Source organism: Sinohyriopsis cumingii, chromosome 9 (genome assembly GCF_028554795.1).
Source record: "Sinohyriopsis cumingii isolate HCF-2022 chromosome 9, ASM2855479v2, whole genome shotgun sequence".
Classification (NCBI taxonomy): Eukaryota; Metazoa; Mollusca; class Bivalvia; order Unionida; family Unionidae; genus Sinohyriopsis; species Sinohyriopsis cumingii.
Window position 1 is genome coordinate 22,081,634 of NC_142969.1, and position 12,086 is coordinate 22,093,719.

The 12,086-nt window shown below is 35.0% G+C and overlaps 1 protein-coding gene across 3 annotated transcripts in view; it reads right to left on the reverse strand.

The window, feature by feature from the left end:
* Window positions 1-12,086, reverse strand: part of LOC149791378 (3-hydroxyisobutyryl-CoA hydrolase, mitochondrial-like) — a 44,324-nt gene that overhangs the window by 6,773 nt on the left and 25,465 nt on the right. For all 3 annotated transcript variants that reach the window (XM_089969933.1, XM_089969934.1, XM_089969932.1), the window contains exons 9-12: window positions 10,655-10,800; window positions 9,349-9,435; window positions 4,158-4,313; window positions 1,367-1,505 (exon numbers count right to left, since the gene is read on the reverse strand). In XM_089969933.1, coding sequence (XP_089826059.1) covers window positions 1,367-1,505; window positions 4,158-4,313; window positions 9,349-9,435; window positions 10,655-10,800 — 528 coding nt within the window. The remainder of the gene's footprint in view (window positions 1-1,366; window positions 1,506-4,157; window positions 4,314-9,348; window positions 9,436-10,654; window positions 10,801-12,086) is intronic.

The window sequence follows — 12,086 nt, forward strand, 5'->3', positions numbered from 1 at the left end:
CCCAGACAAAAACTTATTTGTTTATTTAGATTAGTGATCCCAGACAAAGACTTATTTGTATATTTAGATTAGTGATCCCAGACAAAAACTTATTTGCATATTAAGATTAGTGATCCCAGACAGCCTGTGTGATCACAGACAGCCTGTGATCCCAGAGAACCTGTGTGCATTACTCAATGTCAGACAGAGTGAAAGTATTTTTTGTTGCTCATTTACATTAAGTGTCCCCCAAAATAATGTTCTGCTTCCAGTAGCTCTACCATGTCTGACTGTTCAACTACTTTACAAATTCTACATGTAACTGCCAGTACATGTACACCTACATATGAGTACATGTGATTTGCACAGAAAAAGTACTGAAGTAAATGTTTGAGCACAGCAAAATATGTGGGCCAGAAGATGATTTGTTTATAGTAATGATGACCCTGCCTAATCTGCATACAGAATCTGCCATTGGAGTCAAAACATCTTGTTTATGGATTCAGCTAAGTAAAGTATTTCAGTCATACGAAGTACATGAATTTTCCACTCAGGTAATGTCTGAAAAATGCCAGTTATACCAGACAGTTGCGAAAAATACATGAAGGGAGGTAATATCAGAAAAATCCCAGTTATACCACTGAGGTAATGTCAGAAAGATCCCAGTTATACCACTGAGGTAATTTCAGAAAGATCCCAGTTATACTACTGAGGTAATTTCAGAAGGATCCTAGTTACACCACTGAGGTACAATGTAATTATTTCTCATGCCCTTCCTATCATTAAAATGATGAAAACATATGTAGCAACAATGCTTTTTCTTCAGTCAATTTCCACCAAAAAAAACCTAGTGTAAAGTAGATTAGAAATAAGCAATGACAAAAATATTTATCAAAACATGATTAAGATGCTTATGCTGATCAAAAAGCAACTAAAATTTTTAATAAATATTTTTTTCCTTTTCATAAATCCAATTATTTGTTAAGTTTGAGTGCACACTTACCATTATGTGACCTGGGCATTATTATGTGATGCAATTACTATCATGTGACACAATTACTATTATGTGACACAGTTATCATTATGTGAAACAATTAACATTATGTGACGATGTTTTTTTAACATAAATGCAGATGGTTTGGCATTTTCTTTATTTATGAAAAAACATACACTTCAAAATGTTTAGATCTTTTATACTGTATGGCAGTTTGAAACATAATGTGATCAGCAGACCCTATTTTAGCAGAGAAAGATTTTAAATCTGAAAGTACCACAATGCTTATCTCAGAATCTCTTTATGTGAGAAAAGCATTTCACCTCCCTGTAGAAAGTGGATGCTCTGAAAACAAAAGGACATGGTTCTCACTAAATAAGAACGGCTCTCTACCTGCTCTAACACCTTCGAAAAAATCTTTGTCTTCTAAACATCTTTGGCTCAGTCTGTATTCCATAATCAGGCACTCTTGCAGAGATTTAGTCTCCCCTTCCAACAGCTGCCGTAGTGTGACCTTCATTGATGTTGGGGACTAAAAGGACAAATACATTATAATCTCCTTCATTCATCAATTTCAAAATTTAGAGGATTAAACATATGACATTCAACAGCAAATACCATATATACCCACTTATGAGTCAAGTCCATCTTAAAACAACATAGACCTTGATCTGTCATCATATTGTTGCCAGCAGATCAGGGTTTATGTTGTTTTTTGATCACTCCAAACAAATGTGAACAGACCCAACTGAACAGTGCATATATATGGTAATGATAAAACCACAATTTACAACAAAATGTAATCTACCCTGTTTGTTAATATTCCTTTTATTTTATTATTTCTATCCCTCCCCATAAAATCAATTTTGAAAAATTACGGCTAAAAATATTTCATAAAAAAAGGAATGGTAATAGCCTTACTGTACACAACCCTACCCCATGATCAAGATGTGTCTATCATAGAAAACAATGGCATAGCTTTGTGAAAATAGTCAAATACACAATGACTGATTTGATGACAACCAATAAATTGCATCCAGTGGTGTCAACAAGAGTAATAACTCCTCAAAAAATAAAAAGAGCATAAGAACTGTTACTATGTGCATCTATAAATCATGATTTTTATACTAACAAGTTTCACAGTAATAAAACTAAAAAAACTGCATTCACAAGATTTGATTTTACAATGAAATCAGCTGCAGGATGAAAACAGAATTGACTCTATTCTAGGGGTCAGTGGGATTACTCCAAGGGTGTTTAAAGTACAGATATTAGCAAGCGGGGTCTGCACACATTTTTGGGAAGTTAACAAGGGTTTCCTCATACATGAAAAGGATGGGAAGCACTACTCTAATGCATTTTCACCTTCAGGCACTTGCTTCAGTGTAAATATGTCTCATGAAAGTTGTCTTTTTTTAAATTTGATTTTGCCTGACTGAGTAATGCACAGTATGTCGAGACAAGAAATATGAACTGAGCCTCTTCTTGACCAATTCCACACACCAAACCAATCTGTATCTAAATAAAAACATGCCAACCAGTCTGTATCTAAATGAAAGCATGCCAACCAGTCTGTATCTAAATAAAAACATGCCAACCAATCTGTATATAAATAAAAACATACCAACCAATCTGTATATAAATAAAAACAAGCCAACCAGTCTGTATCTAAATAAAGATATGCCAACTAATCTGTATATAAATAAAAACATGCCAACCAATCTGTATCTAAATAAAAACATGCCAACCAATCTGTATATAAATAATAACATACCAACCAATCTGTATATAAATAAAAGCATGCCGAACCAGTCTGTATCTAAATAAAAACATGCCAACCAATCTGTATATAAATAAAAACATGCCAACCAATCTGTATATAAATAAAAACATACCAACCAATCTGTATATAAATAAAAACATGCCAACCAGTCTGTATCTAAATAAAGACATGCCAACTAATCTGTATATAAATAAAAACATGCCAACCAGTCTGTATCTAAATGAAAGCATGCCGAACCAGTCTGTATCTAAATAAAAACATGCCAACCAATCTGTATATAAATAAAAACATGCCAACCAATCTGTATATAAATAAAAACATACCAACCAATCTGTATATAAATAAAAACAAGCCAACCAGTCTGTATCTAAATAAAGACATGCCAACTAATCTGTATATACATAAAAACATGCCAACCAATCTGTATCTACATAAAAACAAGCCAACCAATCTGTACCTAAATAAATACACGCCAACCAATCTGTATCTAAATAAAAACGTGCCAACTAATCTGTATCTAAATAAAAAACATGCCAACCAATCTGTATATAAAAAAAAACAAGCCAACCATACTGTATCTAAATAAAGACATGCCAACTAATCTGTATATACATAAAAACATGCCAACCAATCTGTATCTAAATAAAAACATGCCAACTAATCTGTACCTAAATAAATACATGCCAACCAGTCTAAATCTAAAGAAAAACATGCCAACCAGTCTGTAATATAAATAAAAACACTCAACCAATCTGCACATAAATAAAAACATGCCAACCAATCTGTTTATAAATAAAAACATGCCAACCAATCTGTATATAAATAAAAGCATGCCAACCTGTCAGTATATAAATACAAACATGCCAAGCAGCAGTCTGTATATCAATAAAAACATGCCAACCAATCTGTATATAAATAAAAAACATGCCAACCAATCTGTATATAAATAAAAACATACCAACCAATCTGTATATAAATAAAAACAAGCCAACCAGTCTGTATATAAATAAAAGCATGCCAACCAGTCTGAATGTAAATAAAAACATGCCAAGCAGTCTGCATATAAATAAAAACATAAATAAATACAAAACATAAATAAAAACATGCCAGCCAGTCTGTATATAAATAAAAGCATGCCAACAATATTATACTTATGCCAAGGTGTTTTGTGTAATCATACAAAGCAAGCCTCCCACATCACTCATACATTTGTACTGGAAATATATAAGATGCCCCATACTAAAAGGAATTGGACTAAAACACACAATTGTGACTCATTGTGTAAATAAGCTGATTCTGAAAGATGGTAACCACCATTGGGAACATACAAAATTGTGACTGTGTGCAAATGAGTTAATTGTTAAATATGATAACCAATATTGGGGTCTGGACTGTACAAACCATTTTCTTCAATACTGCAAGCTGTTCAGAAGCCCATTCACTTCCATCTTCTTCTAGGTTCTTAAAGATTTCTTCCATGGTGGCCCCATTAAAAAGTGTATTTATTTTGTCTATATGTCGGGCTAAAATAAATTCGTTGTCTGGTATATCTGTGCTCTGTAAAAGCAATGCAAAGTGTAACTATTATAATTGCTTGGGTCAATGTTTTTATGAGAAAAATTGCTATTTCATGCATAACTGTATTCGTAACAACTTTTAATTATCTCTGTTCCATATCATATGATAAAATGTATCAGGAATGTAACATGTTTCAGGGATGAAATATGTATCAGGAATGTAACATGTATCAGGATTGTAATATGTATCAGGAAAGTAATATGTGTGAAATGATAAGAACAATCAATCTTTTGAATGCTGATCTGTAACATCAATTTCTCTTTGCTAGCACCAATTTGCATGTTGGAATCACCCACAAAAATGGCAATCTGCATGTTGGAATCAACCATTAAAATGGCAATCTGCATGTTGGAATCAACCATAAAAATGGTAGTCTGCATGTTGCAATCAACCATAAAAAATGTCAGTTTGCAATCTGCATGTTGGAATCACCCATAAAAAATGGCATTTAGCATATCTGAATCACTGATATAAAAGAACAGAACAAATATTATTGTGTCTATTCTGTCAGCATCTTTGATGAAATAATATTTTAACCTTGTAGAGAACATCTAAAATGTGCATACACCTAAGTCATACTCTACCACCATATTTCTTTGAAGATTCCTGCGGACTAATTCTTAAAGGCATTCAAAATAGTATGTATATGTTTAGTTCATACGGCAGCAAGGTCAAAGTCAAGTGAGCTTATTGTATGGTTCTTCATCCGTCTGTCAAATATCAATTGCCAATCACAAGTATAATTTGCAACTTCTCAATAAAACCTTTACAAATCAGAACCTGAATTAACAGGAAGCATTCTGGCATCAAAGCCTTTTAAATTTGTTCAAAGAAAGCCGATCCATCAACAAATATGCCTGTCCATACTGAAAATAGAAAAACCTTCAAACGTTTTCTAAGAAAACCACTAAACAGAATTTGACCAAATCTGACAGCGCAACCTGATGTTAGTCTTCAACTTTGTTCAAATGATGCTGATATGCAACTAAATATGGCCACCATTACCAAAAAATGTAAAACTTCAAACAACTTCTAAAAGAAACAGCATGAAAGAATTTGAACTTATTTATTTGAAAGTAGCCTGTTGTCGAGGACTTTGAAGTTTTTATAAATAACGCCAATCTGTCATCAAATATGACTGCTGTTAATAACAACAACTCATAAACTCTGCCGGCCGATAACCAGTAGAGCTTAAAACTTTTAAATCTTCAGATGACTTCTAAAAATCATCCATGAGAATTGGACTAAACTGGACCAAAATCATTCTTGCATTAAAAACTTTCAAGTTTACAAAAGTGATGGCAATCTTGCCTTAAATACTGACAAAGTTAATAAAATTTTGTCTCCAAAACTTATCAACAGAACAAATCTGACTGAGAGCAATGTGGGCCTTTAAGGTGCTGATCTGCCACTAAATATGACAGATGTTAATAAAATTAGAAAAACCTTTATACAACTGCTCAAAAGAATTTGACTAAAAGAAAGTATGATGAGGGATCTTAAATTTCTATAAATGATGCCAATCTGCTATCAAATATGACCATCATTATTACAAACAGAATATGCTTTAAAAACCTTCTATATAAAAAGAAAAACACTCAAGAAAATCTGACCGAAATTTTACGAAAAAGAGTATCGTGGCATATGGGGTTTCAAATTTTACCAATGATCTCACATTGCCATCAAATATGGTGAATGTTACAAAACAGAAAACCTTTAATGACCTCTTCTTGAAAACTGCTTAAAAGAAATTTGACCAAATTTGACAAAAAGCATCATAGCAGACACATCTTTCAAAGTTACATGAATGATGCTGATCATCCCACAACAATGACTAATGTTATTAAAAACAAAAACAGCATGGCAGAATTTGATCAAATTTGACAGAAGGCATTTTGACACCAAAAACATTATATCTGATATAAATTCACCTTATTTTCTATTAGTGCCAATTTTCTATACACCGCTCCCTCGATAACTCGCACCCGGATAACTCGCGATCCTGCTTATAACACAGTGTCTGTCTTGGCTCCCGATTTTTTCCGGAGAAAATGTATTTAAAATATCTTTAAAATATGCTGAACATGAAAAAATTACGATAAGAATTGATAAATTAAACCTAGATACATTGCTCGTTTTATCGTCGAAAATGGTGATTAATGCCCGTAAAAATATAATCCATATTTTGAAATTTGCAAGTTATAAAGAAGAATTAATTTCAGAGATCTCGAAAACGCTTAATTACGCGTATTTGGACGCCAATTTTTTATCTGGGAGGCAGAAAATCACTGAGGCGGGAGTCCTCCGTACGCATGTAATAGGTGCGCGGGAAAATTCAAAGATTTGCTGGTCCTGTTTCAGCCACCTGCTTTGTGGGAAAATGTGTTGATCAGTTAACTGTGCTGATATTTACAATGACAGAATTCAGTGACTGAAAGACTCTTTGATGTACATTAAAAAAAAAAAAGAGCATGATGCAACAGCTAGGCGGCTAGTTCAAAGGCTTTGACTAGCAGCCAAGTGAGAAAATGTACTGATATTTAGTGACTGAATTCAGAGGCAGAAAGACCCAGTTTTGAAATCCTAGCGAGACTTCTGTTTAAAGATATCATATATTATGTAAGTTTTTATGATAAATAGTTGTCAGTATACTGTAAATAAACAGTCTGGTGAAATAGCGATCAATGAAAACTTCTGGTAAATGCTAACAGGTGGCAACAGAGAATGAAATAAACACCAATTAAACGTCTTCCTGTGTGAAAGTCACGTTCTAATCCTTTAATTCCGTTTCAGTGTAAACATTATAATCACAACATATTCTGTTCATTGAAAACATGAAAAGAGTCAATCGACCGTCACATCGAAACCCGTGAGAACCTAATTACATGTACATGCCGGCTTTGTTTTGATCAACAACTTGGGGAAGTGTTTGTTGCATTAAAAAAAAAAATCGATTACAAGAGACCTCGGGTGCTGGATTAAGGGTCTTGGAGCTGCCTTTGACGTAAAGCAAAACAGTAACAGAGACAACCACGATGATAGTGACTTCCAATGTTTCAGTGAAACTGATGTCATTAATGCCAAGGCTGTTTGGGAGAAATTCGTACAGACTCATGGTCCTGAGATGGGCGTTTCTCTTGATGATATGGAGGAGTGGATTTGTGCTGACAATGATTGCCCTACAGCCGAATACATGTCAAATGAAACTATAATTATTTCTATAGCTAACAAATTTGCAGCAGAAGACGATTCTAACTGGAGTAACACAAGTGTTGAAAGTGATGCAGACGCAGATTTTGCACCCCCCACCCCTCTGCACAGGAAGCAATCAAATATTTTGATATTGCCATAAGGTGGCTGGAGACCCAAAATGTTGACTACGTAAAGCTCATGCAGTTGAGAAATCTGAGGGATATTGCTCGGCGGCAGAGAAACCAAGGAGTAACACACACACAAAAAAAATAACTGATTTTTTCAAAAAGTGAATTGATATTTGTCAAGCGTGGCACAAACGGCAAGTATTAACTTGTTCTAATTTACGTTGTTTTAAATTTGTAGACCAATTAAATATGTTAGTACTGATTAACCCTTGTTTTTATGTTTTCCATTTTACTTCTATCACATTCAAAAATATTTATCTATCTATCGTTCGATCGACACTGTTTCTCGAAAAGAGTCGATCTTTTGTATATAAAAAAAACCCGTCTAATTTGGATCAAAGAATAAAACTAGAATGTATCCAATTCAACATAAAAATTAGTGACGTAGTACACAATGCATGAAGTGGTACACATGTTAAGCGAAAGGAAACCACGTGGAATAATGTTTTCGATGATCGCCTCAATATACTGTAATTTATCCTGAAATTAATGTTGTCCTATGAGGAAATAATAAAGTACACCGTTATGAAGAGATATTTATTAACATTTAATCTTAGAATGATTATAAAGTGAGTATTCAACAGTATAATCTGTCTACCCCCCCCACACACTTATTTCTCCATTATGTCGTCAATCACTTTATTGGTTTTGGGCTTATTTTATAGGTTCCTCGATAACTCGCACCTCACTTATAGTGCGGTTGATTTTTCTGGACCCCGATGTGCACGAGTTATCGAGGGAGTGGTGTATTTCTTACTGCTTGGAAATCAAGGCAGGTAACTACAAATACATTTGGAGCTAACATGTGAAAAGGCTGAAAAATAATGTAAGACCTATATGACAAAAAAAATCTTTTGTGACTGCAAGTTATGAAAGACAGATCGAACAAGATATCCACAGAATTCTGTGTTTTGCTTTGCCACAGCACATTTAAATTACCTAGCATCATCACTTGGGGATAAAATTAGGTTACTGTGATACCCTATTGCCTGTGTTGTGCAATACCCTCCATGATGAATACATCCATCAAGTTTTGTGACTGTGTAAGAGAAACTGAGCTCTGTGTGTGTGTGTGTTTGTGATTTGGATTTTTAATGTAGCTTTAACAATTTCTCAGTCATATCGCTACAATGTCTGCAGTATGGCCGTTTATAGTGATGTCTAGCACTGGGGCATCATGGCACAAACATGTAGCATGATGTCCCACCCAGTCACATTATCCTGACACCAGGCTGACCTGTCCTAACACTAACCTCTTAATGCTGAGCGCCAAGTGAGGCAGCTATTAGTACCATTTTTGTAAGTCTTTGGTATGACTCAGAAACTGAGCTAAAATACAAGAACAGTCACAACAGTGATATCTATGTCTCACTTGTACTTTGCAGATGAGACACAGACACTACGTCTCAATTATACTTTGCAGATGAGACACAGAGACAATGTCTCAATTATACTTTGCAGATGAGACACAGAGACTATGTCTCAAATATACATTGCAGATGAGACAATGATACAATGTCAAATAGGACATGAAACCAAATATTGTATTCCAACTCTAAAGCCAGCTTGTCTGTAACCTATGATATATAAAATAAATCTTAAAGTTTTTTTTTCTTTCCGTAAGACCCACTCACCTGATGCTGAAAATCCTGTATAACACTGGCAATGTTTTGTGGCATGGGATTTTCCAGTTTCAGTAGACTCTGCTCCAAATTTGCAAGCTGTGTATCAGATTGAAAAAAATATTAAGAAAAAAATTCAACATTCCTGAAATGTACAGGGAATATTTTTCCATGTGATACCGCTTATAACTTAAAACAACCAGGCTGACAGATCACTTATGTAGACTGCATAGTAATTGTATATACCACTGAGAATAGAACAGAATTCTGTTGTTAAAGGTTCACATTTCCCTTGATTAAATTACGGTATGTCAAAGACTTTGAGTAATGAACAAGAGAGTTAAACAGCGATATAAAAGAACTAATTAGACAATTAAAGAGTTTTTCCTGGAATACATATCATCATTTTACCTTGTAATACTGTACAAAATATTACTGTACCTTGATGGAATGTACAAATTGGGTTACTGCAATTTTATTGTACATTTCTAGCCTGTGCAAAAGTACAGTTGTTAGATGGATTGTGCTGATGCAACAGTGCAGTACCTTGCTGGACTCTACAAACTAGGCAAATCTGTATATAATGACCACTTTGGAGACCAAGAAAATGTGGTCTTAACAGACAGGTGGTCTTTATACTGTACTCACCCACTGTAGCACTATTAACGGGAGACATAAAAAGAGACTGCCTTATAGATGAAGTCACCTTATAGCTGCACTATAAATTTATCTATTATTTTATTGAATTTTGCACTATATCTACAGAGAAACTAATAATTTCAAAACAGAACTTCCAAATGCAACTGATATAAATTTCCATCATTATACCAAGTGATCAATGCTAACCTGAAAATAATAACTATATGTGATATAAAACTTCAGAAATCAGAATTTAAAGACATTTTCCACAAGGTATACATGTTGTTGCTGTTGTGGGTTTAATGCCATTTTCAGCACACAACAGGTCAAACATGGTGGCCAATATAACTGGGAGGAAGAACCTAGGAAGAACCAGGTAAGAACCAACAACCCATGGGAAGCTACTGGCAAGCTTTCGCACAAGCCATCACTGTCCAAGCCCAAGATTCAAATCATGGTTTGGATGTACTTCACCTAGCTGGACTGGTTTCTCTGGACAGATAGTTGCTATATGCAGGTGCTTGTCAGACCTGGTTTGGCTGTGCACAATGTTTCTGTACCTTCTTGGACTGCACAAAGGATTTTTGTACCTTTCTGGACTCTAAAAAGGTTAATGTTCCTAACCTGATTGTACAAAATACTACTGTACCTTGTTGGACTGTACAAAATGCTACTGTACCTTGTTGGACTGTACAAAATGTGTGGCTACACCAGCTTTCTGCACATCTCTCCCCTTTAGCCTAAACCCAGTCAAAGCTAAATATATACCCAACTTTCCTCCTAACCGAGGCAAAAAGTAACCACCTCCTACATCTGGGAATAAACCTGTAAAGTAACAAAAGGTTTAAATAAACTTGAGATGAACCACCTCACTGACGTCTGCCTCATAGCCATTAATTAAACCTGAGATGACTCACCTTGCTGACATTGGCCTAATAACCATTAGGCCTGAGATGACTCAATTGCTGACATTTACCTAATAACCATTAAGCCTGAGATTACTCACCTTGCTGACATCGGCCTAAAAACCATTAAGCCTGAGATGAGTCACCTTGCTGACATTGGCCTAATAACCATTAAGCCTGAGATGACTCATCTTGCTGACATCAGCCTAAAAACCATTAAGCCTGAGATAAGTCACTTTGCTGACATCGCCCTAAAAACCATCAAGCCTGAGATGAGTCACCTGCTGACATCGGCCTAATAACCATTAAGCCTGAGATGAGTCACCTTGCTGACATAGGCCTAAAAACCATTAAGCTTGAGATGACTCACCTTGCTGACATTGGCCTAACAACCATTACGCCTGAGATGAGTCACCTTGCTGACATCAGCCTAAAAATGATTAAGCCTGAGATGAGTCACCTTGCTGACATCAGCCTAATAACCATTAAGCTTGAGAGGACTCAAATTGCTGACATCCTATGTTACTTTCATGTACTGTGCCTATGGAGCGAGTGTCAGTATACCTCTATGTTACTTTCATGTACTGTGGCTATGGAGAGAGTGTCGGTATATCTCCATGTTACTTTCATGTACTGTGGCTATGGAGAGAATGTCGATATACCTCTATATTACTTTCATGTACTGTGGCTATGGAGAGTGTGTAGGTATATCTCCATGTTACTTTCATGTACTGTGGCTATGGAGAGAATGTCGGTATACCTCTATGTTACTTTCATGTACTGTGACTATGGAGAGAATGTCGGTATATCTCCATGTTACTTTCATGTAATGTGGCTATCATTTCTTTGGATATTATACTTGTGGACACGGTACATTATCTAAACACACAGCTAACTAAAATTATGGCTCCCTTGTGCTAAAAAAAATCAGCATGAATTAGTGTAAAGTACTCTATCAGTTATTAAAATATGGAAAAAGGATTTTTGTCAGACTAGACAATACCAGCTTCTGAAAGTGCAATGAATGAATAACCAAATATATAAAAAATGTATAAAAAAAGTTATTGGCTCTATTTTTACAATTTACTTAGCTTCTCAAGGGTCGGTGGTTCTTTTCGGGGTTTTCCAGGGTTCTTCCTCCACCATTAATACTGGCCGCCATGTATAGCCTATCATGTGCTGAAAAATGGCGTTAAACCCTAAAAC